Consider the following 17852-nt stretch of genomic DNA (forward strand, 5'->3'; position numbering starts at 1 on the left):
ACACTTGTATTTCATACACAATACTACTCACTAACGCTACATTGGGCGACAATATAGCGCAATATCATAAACCCCGCTGGTTGGAGCTGCAAACTTGCACTTGGTTGAAGCAAACGTGCACCAGTTGCTTGAGTTGATTACTGCCATAGTGTGTGTCAGTGTTAATATCATTGGAGGCGCCCGCGACCGCTCACAGCAACAATCGGAGCCTGGCGTCGCGCTTCTCGTCGGCTCTGCGGATTGACTCACCACTTGCGCTCCGAAGCCTTGTCTGTCCTAAAATACAATCCATACCAAATTGCAAGTACTGGACCGCATAGCACTCAGCGAAGATGCTCGTAGTTAGACGGTTCGTAGTCCATGCGCTCTTCCTGCTTCTTTGTGCGGGAGGACTGAACAGAGGAGCTGTAAGCGCCGCCGAAGCGCTATCTGGCGAGGATCTGCTCATCGTGTTCCCCACTTTTCACAAACGGATTGACACGGTAGTGGCATCTCGCACATGGCGCCGCGGCGTCCGCACACACATTGTTGTGGATGACCGGGTGAGCTTGGTTATGATGGGTTTTTGTTGTGTGCGGAATACAGTGGCCTAGTCGGGGGCAGTGGGGGATACCGGTCACAGCATGGTGTCACCGACAAAGGGATGTCAGCGCCGCTACTGCGCTGTCGTGCCGGCTCCACGGCGTCCCCACCAGCAACCATCCCGCATCCAATCGCCCGCCGTAGCGTCTTTCAGCTATCATTTAACTGCCCAACCCCACACTTGCAACGCAGGTAAAACTGGATGAGCTGCGGGCTGTGGGCTTGGAGCATAATGAGACGTTCTCGGCCATGCCGGACCTACCCGGGCTTCTCCTCAGTCTCCGACATGTCATGTCGCCCGTGCTAGCACACCGGGCCGTTAGTGGGAAATACAAGTGAGTCGGCAAGAGCAGTAGCCTGAATCTTCCAGCGTTCTGCTGGGCAGGCACGCACATTGTGCATGTGATGTTGGAGCTTTGCTGCGGGGTGGGTCGGGCGTGCCTCTCAGGCGGATACACCGCCGCACGTTTCTCAAGGCACCAGACTTATTGCGGGTCCCCTGCTGCCTGCTGCGCTGCCGCGTGGGTCGTGACGTTCTACCTGCGCTCCTTCCCGCACAGGTGGATGCTGCTGGGAGATGATGATGACACGCTGTTCTCGCTACCGGCTGTGATGGCGATGCTGGGCAAGATGAAGCTGTCCCACACCAAACCCATCGCCATCTCAGACTTCCTGGTGGGTAGCTACCTAAGAGGGGGTGAGGAGGTGGTGCAATACAAGGCGTTAGCGGGGGGAGGCGTGGACGCGGGGCACAGAGAAGGCCCAGGTAGACGGGGCAGGGACTAAGCAGGCACGACTGGGACGGGGAGAGCAACCAGGGCAATAGCTTCAGCAGGTGGGTGCCACACGAAGGCACCAGGTGCAGCAACAACAGCGATACCCTGTAGATGATGTCCGACTGAAGGGCTGGTGTCTCCCATGTGCGAATTGTGCGCGCAGGTGCGCTGCCACTTTGAGAACAACAAGCGGCATCCCAGGTCACCATTTTCACGCGACACACGCTGCCCAGCGCCCAATGCGACTGCTGCCGGCGGCGGTGGCTCCAAAGGCATCCAGCCGTGCATGCTGCCGCCGGAGCGCATGCAGCCGCCCAGGTTCGCCAAAGCCCCAGATTGCCCTCCAGAGGGTGAAATCAGCTACTACGGCGGGGCTGGGGTCATTCTGTCCCAGGGCCTGTTGAGGCGCCTGTCCAACCACCACCTGCGCGCACATTCGGTGATGGTGAGATCCCTTGCGAACTCAAGGGGCACCGACGAGTCATCGTCAGATGGGCCGGCGCACGCGTCAGTGGTGGCAAAGGACGACGCATCATTCTACGCGGTCGTAATGTCCACCTTTTCGGAGTATGGCGACACGAGCATGAGCGAGGCGTGGCGCCGTGCTGGCGTGGGCTTCACGCCGCCGCCACCCCTGCCCTACCAGCTGCGCATTCCCAAGCACTTGATGCCCCAGCAGGGCCAGGAGCAAGAGCAGGAGCAGGGCGCGCAGTCACGTAAGCTGCTGGGGACGCCACCTCTGGCGCCGCCTTCGCCGCCACCGCATCGGCTGTCGTGCGCCAAGATCAAGAGCACGGGCGCTCCGCCAGTGGAATGCCGTCGCTTTGGCAGCCTGGGATATCACATGGACAGAGCTACTCCAGCGGAGGTGCTGGCACGGCACACGGATGCGGCGGCGGCCTCACCGGAGGCCTTCCGCCTCATCGTGTCGGCGCACCTGCGGCCCCAGCACGGAGTGGTGGATGAGGCCTACCTCAGCACAATGACGGAGCTGGGGACGCTTCTGGCGCAGGACTATGAAGGGTAGCTGAACGTACGTATGGCGCTGCAGGTGCGGGGCGGAGGGCGGGCGGAGTGCAGCGGGGTGACATGCCGACATGCATGCACTTGTGCTGAGTTCGGCGGTAGCTTGGGTTTAGCTTTGGGTGCGGGGCTGTGGCGCCCGAGCTTGTCGTCGTTCGTGGCGTAGTCGACTGTGCGTGTTGTTTTGGTGCCCTTACTTGGGCTTTGGTTGCACACAACCACCTCCACCTCCCCTTTACTACAGAGGGCCACGGCGGCGGCGCGTGCCGACACCGAGGGCGGCAGCGACAGCGGTTTCGTGCCTCTGATCCCGCCCGCCACCGTGCAACGCATGTGCACCTACCGTGTGCGGCGATTGGAGCCGTGGCACCGTTGGAGCCCTGTACCGCACACGGCTAAACACCACTGCGCGGAAGAAGTATAGTGCGGCGGCGGCCCCCATGCTGTCAGCCGCAGATTAGGAGAATGCCGTTCTTATGATGGGAACTAGTGAACACTGGGTGTTGCATTATTTATGATTAGGTGGATTTTGCTCCAGTGCCGCGCGTGTGTGAGTGCAAGACAGAACCATATATACTGTGTGGGTTCACGTGGTTAGCGTGCAGCAGGAGAGAGAGCGGGGCGAGTGTCTCATCGGATACTAGCTAGGCAGGAGTGGAATGCTGGATGTCGGAAGACAGCAAGTGACACTGCGTGCGCGTGTTCGAGTTCGGCTCAGGCATGTGTGACATTCATACGTGAGCACGTCGATGCTTGTCGAAATGACATCATCCGGCCGTGCGTATGGGGCGGCGTCCCTCAAGCGCTGCCCCGGAGTATTGTGCCCCCATACATCCACACGTGATGTGAGATGGGGCTGCTGTTGGGCTCCGAGAGTGCTGCCCGACAACTCACACATTCCGGGTTGTGTACGTATGTATCTACGGACGTAGACCGATGGGGACCGGCTGGCTGGGCTGTATGTGTGGGGCTGGCATGGCTCTCAGGCAGCCAGGTTCTTTCCGGTGGTCCCCGTGGTGTGCAGTACGGTATTCAAGGAAGGCACTGCTGGTGCTGCTGGCGGGCGGTAGATAACCTTGGCTTCGCACTGCCGTGCAGCTACATGGACCGCTCGCGCACTAATGTACTCCTGGGCAGGGATAGATGCTTTAGTGCATCTTTCTAGCTATAGGATTCACGCGTGATATGGTATTACACGGTAAATGCAAATGCACAACCTGGCTCGCTCGTATGGCACATACCGGTACTCAGTAACCCTGGCCCTTACACGATAATGCGGGCGCAGCAGGGGAGGGCTTGCATCTTCCAGGGATCGGCCGCCGCCGCTGGTGAGAAGTGCCATAACCACGTTCTCGCCCACAGCATCTAGGGGCACAAAATGCCTAGTTTTTAGCGTTTGGGGGATGGGGCTCCGCACCCCCACCCGGGAAGAGGTAGTTGGCGAGATTCGGACCGCGTACGCACGCAGCTCCACGCGGCGAGAATGCAACCCCGGAAGGGCCCAGTCTTTCTCTCCCGCTGAGGGTTTGCATGGCGGGGGCCCGCTGCTTGCCGCTCCCCGCAGGTGCAGGCCGTGCAGCAGGGCCCCACACTCGCAAATAAAGTTGTGGGGCGTACGTAATAAGCAGGCCACCATTGTTAATGACTTGACGAAGTAAGGACGCACGGTATGCGCACACCATCAAGCTGTACAACTTACTAAAAGATGATCCCCCCACGTGCAGGCATTGCAGCAATGGTGCACGCTCTTGCCTGAGCGAACTCACCCGACGCCGCCCCACCACGCACGGCCCTAACGGTTCACGCCTCCACGCTCATAAATGCAGCAGCATGCGCCCACTGGTCACAACATGGTAGCCTTGATGCCAGCTAGGGACGGAGCGTTCGTTCGAGTCCGGCAAAATTAATGAGCTACGATGAGCTAGATACCGCTTTCAAAATGTCAGGTGAACACAGATGTGTATGTATGAACATACGGTATGCACATGCCATGTACACGAACACGGACCTGGATGTGTGTGCGCCGGTCGCTTGCTGTGTGTCCCGGCTACTATGTCTGTACTGCTATGCCATGTCTGGCCATGCTAATGCTTGAGCAATTCATCAACGGCCCTTCGGCGGCCCTGCTACTCCGCTGCTACGGCACGGCCGCACAGCAACCCTCTAGTTTCCCCTAGTGGAGCAGGCGGCGGCGCGGCACCTATGCACCGCAGTTGTAGACGTCGCCAGTGGCTGGGTCATAGAAAATGGGTGCGCAGGCCGGGAGCAGCTGATTACGGTAGGTCAGGTTGCAGGTCTTGACCAGGCACTGGGCGCTGGCTGGCGCGCCGGGGCAGGTGGCGGTGTCGCAGGCGTTGGAGTTCTCAACGGTACAGAAGAATTGAGGGCTGCCCGCGTTGCAGCTGTGGCGGGTGGAGCGGGTGGGCGGATATGATGCCGTCTTAGTTATAGGCTAATGAGCTACTCGAGAGTTGGTAATGTGGCGGGGTGGTGGAATGTGGCAAGGAGTAAGCAACCTGCTTGCTTCCGAATACCGTATTGACACATACGAAGCAACTTCCTGACACAACACTGCACCCCCATCCACCGTGCCCCCGCCCATCCGTCTCACCCCACCCCGACCGACCCATCTCACGCACCTATAGATGTCGTCGGGCTGCGGCATGCACGCATCCACCACCGCGCCCTTGGAGTCGATCCAGACCGCGTCACAGGCGCCCACCTTGTAGCCGCGGTAGGTGAGCAGCGTGCCGCAGGGGTTGGGCACACAGATGGCAGACGGGTCGGCCGTGCAGGGCCCCGAGGAGCAGGGCCACAGGCAGCGCGGCACCGGCGGCGTGTTGGGGTTGCCCGGGCACCTGTGGGCGTGGCGGGTGAGCTTGTGGGTCGATCGCGTACGCCAGCAGGGTACGCGGGTGCGTGTGGGCGTGGCATACATGCCGGTGTGCAGCAGGCGGGGTGCTGTGGATGCTGATATCGATGCTAGCCCTGGATGGACCGGGCATGGCTGGAAGGCGGCCTGCATCCTCACGCACACCGTGCCAAAGCCGCAGCAGGTACCGCAGGCACCATATCCAGAGTACCTCAAGGTAAATGAAGCGCCCGCGCACCCAGAGCGTGTATCTGCCGCTGTAATGACGCAATTGACGCCGTCGCAGGATTTTGTCTGAGCGACATGCACATGCACTGGGTGCGTGCACACGGCACACGCACGTGCTTGGTTAGGGACTTACGTGGGGAAGGGGTTTTGGGGCCCGCACACACCCAGCTTCCAGCCCGAAGTGGCGTCCTTGGGGACCGCGCCCGCGCACTTGGCCATACACAGGCTGGGGTAGGTCAGCCTGTTGACACACACCTGGGTGTGGCAATGAGGGAGAGTAGCAGGCAGCAGGTGCAGATAAGCACGTGTGACATGTGCCATGCACCGGAATAGATATGTTGGGGGAGTCTAGGGAGTCAGGTGGGGTAAGGGGCCATCAGGGGCATGCCGCGATGCCGTGTGCGCCGTGTTTACCAACTGCTCCGCACGGCCGCGCGTGGCTCCCATGACACCAACTGGCAGGCAAGATGGCAAGCGACCAAAAGCAGGAAGATCCCCATTCCCTTCCTCCCTCCCTCCCTCACCGGGTTGCGGTCGAGCGGGCAGGTGCAGGGCGCCTCCGCCGCGTCTGTGGATGCAGTCGTGGCCGACAGCGCCGTCGCGCCGCTGCCACCGCTGACGCAGGTCACCGGCTGGCGGGTGGCGGGGTCCACCCACACGGCACTGCAGGGTCCGGGCTGCTGGCCGCCCGGCAGCGTCAGGTGGGGGCAGTAGTTGCTGAGGCACACGGCACCTGGCAGGGCAACAGCGGTACACACGCACGTGTTGACAACGTGCTTACGGCGGGTTGCTTGGTACGTCGCGGAGCGTTCACAGGCAGGCATGCACACAGGCAGACAGGCAGGAAGGTGTGGAGCTACGGTACTCGGAATGGAACGCTTCAGCTGGTATTCGATATATGCGGGCACGCACTGGCATGCACCTAACCGCGCGCACACGCACACGGCAGCAACCGCCTAACATAGCAATCTACACAGGTTTAAACGGACGTACACTTCGCCCTTTAGTTACACACACACACACGCGCGCGCGCACACAACACACACACACACACACACGCACGCACACGCACACACACACACACACACACACACACACACACACACACACACACACACACACACACACACACACACCGGCAGGCAGAGGGTTGGAGCAGGTGGAGGGCCAGGGGTCGGAGCAGGGGTCCCGCAGGCACTGGACCTTGTTACCGCAGCTGCGGGCAGTTGACAGGACGGCATACCCACGGTAAATCACACATCTAATCGGTTCCGGGATGCGTGTCCAAGGCTCTGCGTCAAGAGGACGTTTGATGTGCTGACGTGCGCAGGCGCACACATGCATGCGACCAGATCGCATCCAGTGCCCCAGGGGGACGCCTCCCGAGCCGCATATACCATCACGTGTTTTCGTGTACGCGCGCAACTAGGTTGCGCCCAGCCAATGCCCTCAGGGCATTCCACGTGCATGCCCCTACCTAACTAGCGACCCCGCACTTACTTGGCAGTCACGTCCTCCACGCCGCCCACGAAGCGCTTGGGGGAGTCGCAGGGGCCGGGCCGCCATGCGCCCGCCGGGATGCCGCCACAGCGGGCCAGGCACTGCGGCGCCGAGGTGGGGGCATGAGTGCAGTATGTTGTGAGTAGAGGACCGGTTGGGTGGGTATGGGAAGGAATGAGTGAAACATGGAGAACAAGGGCTGTCAGGGGATCAGGTGAACATTCCCGAGCGATGTTGTCGGCGCACGGCTGGTGAGCGCGCCATGCGCGCAGGGCGCCTGCACAGTCTGATACTGAGGCACCATTCACACGATTTGTGGCAGTTGCCGGGTTTTCTTACCGGGTTGCCCCAGGAGCGGCCGTGTGTGTCGCAGATGGGAGTCAGGTAGAGCGGGCAAACGCACCTGCGGCCCGACCAAGCAGGGTTCGTTGTGCAGCGCCGGCATGACCGGTCTCGGCTCTTAAGAAAGAGTGCGCACGCATCAGCAGAAGCCAAACGGGCCGGCATGCAAGCTCCTCGAACCTTGTCAACACCCGACAAACAGGCATCCCTCAACACTCTTGGACCCTGCCGCCGCCGCTGGGCGGAATGCCACTCCACTCACGGGTCAGCGCACTCGCCATCCTTGAGCCGGTCCTTAGTAAGCCCGCTGTTCAGCGCAGTGCTGGGGACGTGATGGTGGGGTGTGGGCAGCAGGGCGGATGTCAGCGTTGGAAGGGGGCAGATGGAGCAGGTTGGAGCAGGCCCTTGCAGATGAAGGGGGGAATAGCACTAGCCAAGCAATAGCCAGGACGTGTACAGTAACGCTAGGGTGTGCTCCCGGAATGATACCGCCGTAACGCACCACAGGTTCGGGTAGGTCGTCCCGGTCTTGACATCGCAGACTGGGGCGTATAGCGCGGTACAGTACTGAGCTGCAAGCACATGGCAAATGCGCAGGGATAGCAGCGTTGGTTGGTAGATGGCGTGTCTTGGCGCTGTTCAGCACGGAGCATGTGTACGCGATGTAAGGGTGCACACCAACGGCGCGCGAACCACCGCCGCAACACACAGACAGCGGCGGGAGCCACCGTCCGTCACCGCCGTGACCCAGCAGCCGAGCAGTACAGCTGAGCTCTCGCCAAAGCAACAAATAAAATGGTTGCCATGTCGACTTCTGAGATGCGGTAATGGCCCAGGTCCTTGCAGGCTATGCGTGCTGACCCATGCGTGTGCCCGAGCGAGCGAGGTGCCGAGGTGGCCGGAATTCCGTTCGCTTTGCTGATACACAGCGTACTCACCACGGGTCGCAACCACTCCACATGCAAGGACTGCGACCAGTAGCCAAGCAGCGTTCGCGTAGGTGCGCCGCGCCATTATTGCACGAGCTGCTGCCCGACAGGTGCCGTTGACGACGTCCGGCAAAGGTGACAAAGTACTAGTTGGAAAGATATATAAGCGTAAGACTTGTATAGCAGGCGCAGCGACGCGAACGCAAGGATTCGAAGCAATCAACTGCTGCCTACAGGGTGCTAACTTGCGTTACAACTACAAGTTGTGCAAGCGAATGTTCGCACGGATTCTGTCATCTAGCGATACCCTATTGCTAGCACGTACGCAAGAAAGCTTATTACGCCCGCCAGGATAACTCTGTAACCAAACCCGCACTCCGCAGCAAACTCACACTGCCAACACAGCTCGAGTAAGCTGAGAAGCACTCGAGGGCAAGTGACACACCCAAGCCGACTCATCGTGACGTTACGAATTTTGGAGCTCGCCCGCGAAGCGCAGCGCGCATCCCAAACCCGCCGCCCAGTTCCACGCCTCGCAAGCCCCGCCCCCCTACCCTAACACGTCTTTCGGGTTCCACCTTTCTGGCCTACACACATCCACATATGGCCTAATCCATGGACCGGCCTGGCCGGCATAAAGCATCCGTGCCACCTCACCACAGCATCATCAGCAATCAACACACCGCTCACTCGTCGTCACTGTCATACACTCGGGGGCTGACGCCTACCCGGTACGACGTCTGCACCCCGCCGGCAGCAGCACTTCCCCGCAACAGGTGGTGGTGTTGGCTATAGCTGCTACTGCCGGGCCCCGCACCGCCGCCTCCATACAGCCCACTGGTGGCTGTAGCAGCACCAGCTCCACCATACCGCTCCGAAGCCACCACCGCCGCCGCCGCGGCCGCTGCGATTGAATCCCCATGCGCCGGGGAGCCACGGTAGCCCGATGCAACGGCTGCAGGGCTGCGTGACGCGGCCGCCAGTGCAGCCAGAGAGGGCGAGGGCGAAGACGCAGCTGCCGCCGCGGCCGCTGTTGCTGCGCTGCTGCTGCTGCCTGCCAGTGCGGTGCGCAGCGCTAGGTTTTCGTGCTCCACCTGCAGACGCGCGCGAGGCCAAACGAAGGACCGCAGTGTTGGGCGCTCCATCTTGCGTGGATGCAGGCCGCCATCCCAGCTCCCCCGCACTTACAACCATACACACACGGTGTGATACCACACATGCCACACACAAGCCTGTGCACTCGTCCTGTTTCCCTTCGAACATACACACGCACCTGCTGCAGCTTGGATTTGAACAGCGACAGTTGCTCAAGCATGGTACTCTGCAGCTTGGTCTGTAGGGTGCGACAGCGTGTGCATGTGAGGGTGTGTGTGCGTGCGTGCGTGTGTGTGTGTGTGTGTGTGTGTGTGTGTGTGTGTAGCCACGCCCAAGGACAGAGTTAAGGGGACGGGAGTGGCGGGGATAAGGGGGGGCGCCAGTGCCCACGCACGCGAGGTGGGTGGTGAGCGCAGCAGGCATGTCGTGGTGCACACAATCCAACTTCCAGGGCAGTGTCGTGCACAAGGCCACAGGCCCTCCTAGCTGGCACAACTGTTCTCCCCGCCTCCTCCTCCGTATCCTCCCTCTCTAGTGCCCCTCCCTCTGCTCCCCGCCCCCACCTTGGACTTGGTGAGGGACTGTATGGTGGCGTGCAACTCCTCGATGTGGCGCTCGTTGGCGGCCTGGCGAGCGGCTGAGGAGGACAGCTGCTCTTGGCATTCCTGTACAGGGGGAGGAGTGATGAGGGGGTTTGGAGGAGCCCAAGGATGAAAGTCCCCATTCCAAGGGAGGAGCAATCCATGCATTCCAAATCATCCATCCATCTGCCCCCTTCCAAAGTGCAGTCCAGCTGTTTCGACTATCCTCTCTCCAGTTACACTCCTGCTCTGCCGCTGCAAAGGGCTGTTTTAGGCGGAGAAAGGCTTTGCCCGCACGTAGCGTAAAATAAGTTTTGAAGCGGGGCTAAGGAAGGAGGGACGCCCACGGTTGTGAGAGGCGGGGGAAGGGGACAAGTGCGGACGAAGGCCTGGGGTCAAGGCGTGTCGAACCCCATCGCTAGGCAAGGGCTGAAGGTAGTAAGCGTGTGGCCTCGGTGGGCTATTTGTTAAGTTCCGTTTGGTCAGGACCGCAAGCCCATATAGGGGTACCGTTCTCCACATGCACTAGTCACTGCCGTCGATACTCGATACTATATTAATCATGTAAGAAGCTCAAGGAGCGGCGAAATGCGAAGCGTCACGAAGAATTGGCATGTCCGCACTTTTGACCAAAGTGCCTCCTCGCATGCTGTTGAGTGGCATATAATGATCCCGTACTGCTTTAGATGTATTTGACCTCAATCCGTGGCCCTATCTCGCAAGGAACAGGAACTTTCGTTTTCAGTCCCCATGCGGTCGGCCTGTCCTGTCTTCGACGGCGTAAACTCGGTCGGGACACCATATTTTACCAATCCAACTTTCACACCTACTTCCTTCTTGAGCAACGCCTGATTCTATTTCTTTAGTTTCCCTCAAAGCTCCAAGACGAGCCCAAGTCACATTGATTGACCGGTCGCCCGGCATCTAAACACTTGCCTTCTTACATGTAACTAGTAGAATTTGTCCTAGTTGCTGTATGATGTTAGGAATCTTCTAGTCGAGCGTGTTTTGGCGGAGGAGGGTTCTCAACATGCCGAAAGGGAAGCGGGCCGCAGTGGCCAAGCAGCGGTATGAGAAGCAACTGAAGGAAGCAGGTCAGGAGAACATTCCAGGACTTGTGGGGTTCGCCGCAGTAACGGCTGCCGCGCGCCGTGCTCGCGAGGCGTCCTCCACTGCGGGAGCCGTGCACGCCAGTCCCGGGCCAGCGGCGCCATCGCAGCAGCAGAATGGCGCTGCATCCGCACAGGTACCTTCCCCGAACACTAGGCCAGCTAAGGTCCGCAGGGGACCCCTGCAGCCAGCACAGCAGGCGCATAGAGCGACAGGCGCCTGGCGTTTGGCCGCTGCAGCGATGGCCGAAGCTGCGGCGGGACCTGCCGCGGAAGCCGCCGCAGCAGGGCCTAAGGCAGCCGCTGCCGCAGCGGAGCCTGAGGCAGACGCTGCCGCAGCGGAGTATCAAACAACCATACTAGGTACTGTACGCCCGTAACGGAAACGGAAACACTCACGGACCTCTACCCCATCTGACCCCATGACCCCCTTCACTTCTTCGCTAGCTTGGCTGTCGCCTTATCCGCCGCCTTCTTAGCCGGAGCTGCAATGAAGGCTGCAGCCTCGGCGGTGAAGCGGCTGCGTTCAGCGGCCGACTTCGCCTTGGCGTCCTGTGCGGCGCCGGTGTTGCTGCCCTCAGCCTCAGCCCAGCCCGCTGTGTTGGCTGGGACAGCCTCCCGGAAGGAGCTCTTGGCCTCACCCTCAGAGGCCGCAATCATAGCACTATTAGCCTGGGAATCCGTAACCCATTGCTGATATGGTGTGGAAGGCCGGCGACCAACGCGCGCGCCGAATGGGGGCTCTGGGGTCCCCGCGCCACTCCCCGCGCCAGCGTCCGTGCCGGGCTTGGGCGCCATTGAGGAAAAGTCGACCCAGGAGCCGACCCAGACCCTTTTAAAAGTATTAATAGAAAGTGTATGACTTGTAGAGCGATTCTATTTCTTTTGTTTCCCGAGATAGCGAAGTTTGTCGCAATGGATACTTGAATGTCGCAAAGCTAGTCCCCTGTGGTCGTCTATGGAAATAGAACAGATGAACTGATTGATAAGTAAAGGTTTCCATCACTCCTGCTCGATAACAAGCCCGGATGCAAAGCCCGGTGACGCAACCGCGACCTCTCAGCGAGAGCACATTTTGACCTGGGAGTAAGTCATATGTAGCAACTAGTAGCTACTCAATCAAATGCAATTACATGCGCTACAAAATCTGGAATTCTGCCCGAAAAGCGCGAGGACGGTACGGCGCCCCCTCCCCCGGTTCGCTTGCGGTCCTGACGTTTGGTGTAGAATCGTGTCAGTAGGCAGTGAGAGACTCGTTAGTGCACGGCACGCTAGTTTTGTGTTTCCCGCCCACCCACCCCTCGTTCTCCTGACCACAGTGTTATGTTGAAGGCTGACAGTGGGGGCACTGATGGCGACGCTATTATAGTTTGACTTGTCTGGTTTGCCAGAGGACGTGTCCGGGGGGTAGTTTCTGCCCGGCGCAAGGTAGGCGCGGCGGGGCAGACCTGGTTTAGAAGGGCGGCGTTCGGTGGGCGCCGCCGGGCCGGCCGTGGGGAGATGGATCCCGAATCCTCACCCGCACGGGTACGGCCCGCAATCCCCCATATCTGTTTTGCTACTCCCTGGACATAGCATGAGTAGGTTTGCGAACGGACGCCGAAGGCGGTAACATTGCTGAGAGAGACAGCACCGAGTGCAAGACGATGCGGTGTAATTGTGTGGGTGTGTTACATGGGCTCCGACTCTCCGCAGCCCATCAGCTCAAACTGTTTGCTGTCTGCTTGGGGTATGGGCGTCAGCTGCACCCTATGGGACCTCGCCAACCTGCCTGAACCCTGTCCCATCACACTCCCACCCACCCACCCACCCACCCACCCACCCACCCACCCACCCACCCAACCCACCCACCTTGATCTCTGCTGTGAGTCTCTCATTGGCCAGGGCCATGGTGGCTCCCTCCGCCCGCAGCCGCGCCGCATCCAGACCCAGCTGCTCTTCACGCACCGCGCCCCGGTTGGTGGCAGCCTCCATCTGAGCTGCAGCCTGCACACCAGGTCATTTGTGCGAGTGTGTATACGGTATGTGAAGCGGTATTAAATTGCTTTTGAGTGCAGCCTGCTGCCAGTCACCGAGCCGACACGCAGCCGTTATGTGTCCCTTTAAACACACGCACCTGCATGCGCAGGCGCCGCTCGCTGTCGGTGCTGGCTGCCGCATCCTCTGCGCGCTCCGCATTCGCCGCCGCCTCGGCCCGCGCCGCCGCCAATCCCATCTGCACACACAGCAACGTGCATAGGCAGGGCTGTAGCGCAAACACGTCCACGACTGCGCCACCGCATGCATGGCATGACCGGAGCCCCAGAAACAGGCCCGCTACTCGGCGCGGCGCGGCGCGGTCTCAGCGAAGGAAGGTGCGCTGGAGGCAGCCCCCTGCACCACCCCACGCAGGCTCCTCGCACTCACCGACAGGTCCTGATTGTTCCGGGCCAGCCGCTCCACCTCCTCACGCAGGGCAGCAGCGTCACGCTCGCTGTGGGGTGTTGCAGGGAGAGGGCGGCGTGAATGAGGTAGGGATATTTCAGGTAGCGCGAGAATTGCTGGGGCTGGGGCTGGCACCAGGCCGACAGGCGTGCCGGAAGCAAAAATAACGCATGCAATACCATGCGGCGCCGGGGATTGTGTGTGAAACACACACACGCACACATCCACACACACTCTCTCTAACCACCCACCCCGTTACGCCCACCCCGTCTAAGCCCCTCCACCGCCACGCCACAAACTCACAGCGAGCCCTCCCGCAGCTTGCTTCCCTCCAGGCTGGCCTCAAGCGCCCCTGCCCGGCTCTGTAGTCGAAGCAAGTCAACCTCGTGGTCGCGGGCGGACTGCGCGGCCCGGGCCTGAGGGCCGTGGGGGGTTGGGGAGGAGGTGGGGTGTGTCAGGTAGGGGTGCGCAGGTGCACACATGCAAAGAAAGGACGTGTATGTAGTAGCATTTGGACCTGGCGGCAACCTGTGCTGGTGTACACACTGCCATGTGTTGAAGCTGGCTGTTGTGAACCTATCCTGCCAAGTACGGCTCACGTGGCCAAAGCCCGGTCCACCCAGTTCCTGGCTCCTACCCCGCACACGAGGGCCGCACGTGACCGCTGCACCCACTGCTCACCTCTTGCTCCAGCACCTGCTTCTGCAGCCCAGCCACCTGCGCCTCCAGAGCTGCCTCACGAGCCGCGTGCACCGCTCGGCCCTGTGTGACGCAAAGGGAGGGGACAAGCGGCAGGTGTGTGCGCGGTAAGGGGGCGTTGTGAAGGACAGAGAGCGCGAGCATGCAAGAAGTCCTGACGTCACAGGCGCCGCCGGCCTTCTCCGCCGCTATTTCCTCATGCACCCGCACCCGCACACCTGCTCCGCCGCCGCCTCAGACGCCTCCACCACAGATCTGATCTCACTGCGCAGCGACTCAATCTGCGAGTGTGTAATGGCCAGACACAAGTTTTAGGCTAGAGAGACACCCGCCACAGCCGCTGGCATCCACTGCAGATGCTTGTAGGCGGCGTGCTGCCCAGCCGCGTTAAGGCATGTGACTCGCGACGGCATGCGGCACGCCCCAACCCCAACTCCAACCCCTCCACGCCCGCATGCGACGCACACCTGTGCCTTGTTGCTCCGGTCCGCTGCGGCCGTTTTGTCCTTGAGGGCCCTGATCTTACTGGCCAGCTCGTCACAGCGGTCGTCAGCTGCGCGCCGCGCCGCCAGCACCTAACGCACACACATGTTTCTTTATCACACAGGCGCAACGACACAGCCGCGTCCAGCCAGGAGGTATCGAGGTGTTGATGTTGGCGTTGGTGTGTCAACCCTCGGGAGCAGCGCAAACACCTGGAGCTGGAGCATGATGCAGCCACGCATTTAACATGTACCGCGTGAGGCAGCCGGTGGAATCGTGGTGCGCTTGGCGGCACTTTCCTGTTGCCCATTTTTAAGCCCGCTGCAGGCCGTCGCCCAGCCCATGCCCAGCCCATGCCCAGCCCATGCCCAGCCCGCCCATCCCGTTTGGCACGGCCCACACGCGGCCCCACCCAGCCCCCACCCGGTCCGGCCAAGCCCACCTCCTCCAGGTGCGCATTGGTGCGGCGCATCTGACTCTGCAGCTCATCTAAATCAATCTGTGTGCGGTTAGGGATGTGGGTGGCAAATTGATTGCGCGGTTGGCGGTGTGGGAAAATGCATAGGTGACGGCGTAGGTGGTCTACTGGTCACGTCCGCAGCGGGCACACTGGAGGCGCGCAGCCGCAAACCATGGCCGCCGTTTGCATGCCTGGCGATACGCACGGCACCCTGCACCCGCGCACACCTGTGTGGCCGCCGCCCTGCCGTGTGCGTCCGCCGCCTCGCGCCTGGCCCCCAGCAGCGCCTCCTCCGCCGCCACACGGGCGCCCACCAGCCGCTCCAGCTCGCCATGCAGGTGAACCACCTGCGTGTGGGGGCGGAGGCGGAGGGTGAGGGGTTGTGTGTGGAGATGGGTCGAGTGGAGGGGAAGGGTGGGGTTTGGGTTGACCTCCATCTCCCTCATCTGTCCGCATTGGGATTCCATCCCCTTCAACTCTGCCCGCTCTCCTTAGCCCTTGCCCTTGCACTTTACCTCTCGGCCCCAAGAACGCGCGCACCTGCTGCTCCAGCGCGTTCACCCGCCGGCCGCTGTCCGCCAACTGCCCCACCAGCGCGGCACTCTCCTCCTGGCTCTGCGGTGGTGAGTGATGGTAGGGGTGGAGGTGGAGGGGGTGGTGTCGGCGGTGGCGCATGGCAGTACAGAACGACACTGGTATTCGGGCCCACCCTACCAAAGTAGAATCACGCCCCGCACAGACAGCACCGGTGCCGCCCGTTTGGGAGAAGCATAAACGGTGCCGCCCATATGGGGAAGGCTTTGACTTCCCCCTGACTTGATCCCCACCTTGGCCAGTGACTGCAGCAGCTGCGCCTGGCCGTCATAGCCATAGCCGCTGAAGTCAGGCAGCTCCGAGCGCAGGCCCAGAGCCTGACAGGCAGGCGCGACAGCGGGTTGGGCGGCTTGAGGCGATACGATTACCGAAGTGCGCGAGGGGGACGTGCGGGCGTGTGTGTGGTTTCGTTGATGGTCGCGAGCCCCCGTAGTCATCCGCTTCACCACGGTACGTAGGCTGCCAAGCCCCAACCCCCTTTCCCAGTCTTTCCCCTTGTTGCCCCCACCTTTTTGAGCACTACCACCTCGGCCGACTGCTGCCGCGTGGCCTCTTCCGCCAGCAGCAGCCGTGTCTGGGCCTCGTGCAGCTGCGCCGTCAGCTCCGTCACCTGCGGCATTGCCACGTGCGATGTGCCGTGCACGTGGGTTGTGGGTTGCGGAACGGGGACGCGCAATATGGTTGGGAGGCGCGGGTGCGTGTCCATCTGTTGCCTGCGGGTGTGCCCGGCCCGGCCATGCTAGGAGTGGTGCTGCCTCGCTGCTTGACACGCCCTCTCCAGGAGGCACACACGCCCGGGCGCATCCCCCACCGTTCAAGCTGCATGTCCCGTCTTACAAACACGGACACATACGAGCACACACGTACTGTTGCCTGCTTGCGCATTCGCATGCACAGTGCTGACCCTTTCTTCTTGTTCGTTCCTAACCCAGCATTCGTACACACCTTGCGCTTGCTGCGCTGCAGCTTGGCTGTGAGCTCCGGCACTTCGCCGCCGCTGAGCGACAGCTTGGCGCCCAGCTTGCGGCTCAGGTCGCGGCTCTCCTCCGCCACCGCCTGCAGAGGCCAGGATCCCACACGACTGCACATTCATGCCAACGCAGGCTGTATGCCACGCCGAGCATGGCAAGGACCTGGGTCTCGGCTTCTTTGAGACAACATCCCTCCGTGCCACACTCCTTGCCCCCCTCCCCTACGCAGACCTGTGGACGGACCTATTCGTCGGACTCGGGCCTTTAAGCCTGCGCCTGCATCTTCGTGCCTCTTGTTTTCTATTGGTAATGGTCAAAGCAAACCCCTCCGGCCCCACCCCATCGGTTCTCCACCCACCGCCAGCTCCGACTTCTCCTGGCCCAGCTTGGCAAGCAGTCGGCGCGTCGCCTCCAGCTGCCGGTCCTTAGTTGACAGCTCGCCGCGCGCCTCCTTCAGCTTTTCCCGGAAGTCACCTATCTTCTCCTCGGCGCGCCGATATTGCTGGTCCAGGCGCTGGTGCGGCATAGCCAAGGAGGCGGCAAGAGATTTTGGCAAGGGCAGGGCAGAGGCAGGGCACCAGACCGCGCAGACGTCCAAACTACAACATGATATATTGACCTATGCGGGGGTGAGCCCCAGCTCTGTGCCTGGTCCACGTCTCCAGGCCCCTGGTGAAGCGCAGCCTGCGGCCCGCCGGCATCGTGGGTGTGTGCGCTACAGGGGTTTAGGGACCAGGGGCCCACCGAGCCACGCACATCGAGGCCGGAGGGCCCAAACTCAAGCGCTCAAGCTGGCCCCATATAACATATCGACATAAACTCATTCCGAGCCACACCATAATTGCAGTGGGCGTTTAATTCTGTGGGTCGCCGCTTGTCGGCATGGGGTCGCGTTGACCTCGCCGAAATGCTTCGGCTCACCTCGAATGAACGCTTTAACAGAAATAGCTCGGATTCCATGGCAGCCATCCCGCCTTTTGATGGCAATGCTTCAAACGGAGCTTGAGACAGTTGACCGTTCCCGTTCCCGGACTTGCTATACAAGTGCCGCAGTTATGATACTGGAGTTGCTATTGTATCATATGGTTGCTATAGCAGGTAAGACAGGCGAAAGGTGGAGATATCAAAGACAGCCAAAAGAAGTCTTTGACTATCGACGAGGGGCGGTTCCTGCCCACAAGTTG

At 61.0% G+C, this 17852-nt stretch overlaps 3 protein-coding genes across 4 annotated transcripts; 1 reads left to right on the forward strand and 2 right to left on the reverse strand.

Moving 5' to 3' along the window:
- Positions 1-33: 33 nt before the first annotated feature.
- CHLRE_01g005701v5 (uncharacterized protein) lies at positions 34-3594 on the forward strand. 2 transcript variants are annotated; one of them, XM_043058187.1, is made up of 5 exons: positions 34-542; positions 775-917; positions 1143-1257; positions 1522-2409; positions 2626-3594. In XM_043058187.1, exons 1-4 carry the CDS (start codon positions 333-335, stop codon positions 2383-2385), a joined length of 1332 nt encoding a protein of 443 aa, XP_042928101.1. In that variant the 5' UTR covers positions 34-332; the 3' UTR covers positions 2386-2409; positions 2626-3594. The 2 variants fall into 2 exon arrangements, with proteins under 2 accessions (XP_042928101.1, XP_042928102.1); XM_043058188.1 differs by having other exon boundaries at positions 1522-2391.
- Positions 3595-4076: 482 nt separating this feature from the next.
- On the reverse strand, positions 4077-8392 carry CHLRE_01g005750v5 (uncharacterized protein). Its single transcript, XM_043058189.1, has 10 exons — positions 8262-8392; positions 7826-7895; positions 7586-7645; positions 7321-7384; positions 6982-7082; positions 6618-6697; positions 6006-6214; positions 5615-5736; positions 5021-5239; positions 4077-4783 (listed from the first exon to the last, which is right to left on the reverse strand). Exons 1-10 carry the CDS (start codon positions 8335-8337, stop codon positions 4582-4584), a joined length of 1203 nt encoding a protein of 400 aa, XP_042928103.1. The 5' UTR covers positions 8338-8392; the 3' UTR covers positions 4077-4581.
- Positions 8393-8490: 98 nt separating this feature from the next.
- Positions 8491-17782, reverse strand: CHLRE_01g005813v5 (uncharacterized protein). The gene is made up of 18 exons (XM_043058190.1): positions 17590-17782; positions 17027-17182; positions 16643-16753; positions 16206-16307; positions 15931-16014; positions 15644-15718; positions 15331-15450; positions 15086-15142; positions 14628-14735; positions 14379-14441; positions 14143-14223; positions 13765-13877; positions 13444-13510; positions 13154-13252; positions 12889-13023; positions 9911-10012; positions 9526-9585; positions 8491-9346 (listed from the first exon to the last, which is right to left on the reverse strand). The coding sequence occupies exons 1-18, from the start codon at positions 17635-17637 to the stop codon at positions 8939-8941; spliced, it is 1989 nt and encodes a 662-aa protein (XP_042928104.1). The 5' UTR covers positions 17638-17782; the 3' UTR covers positions 8491-8938.
- Positions 17783-17852: the final 70 nt, after the last annotated feature.

This window comes from Chlamydomonas reinhardtii, chromosome 1 (assembly GCF_000002595.2).
Source record: "Chlamydomonas reinhardtii strain CC-503 cw92 mt+ chromosome 1, whole genome shotgun sequence".
Taxonomy (NCBI): domain Eukaryota; kingdom Viridiplantae; phylum Chlorophyta; class Chlorophyceae; order Chlamydomonadales; family Chlamydomonadaceae; genus Chlamydomonas; species Chlamydomonas reinhardtii.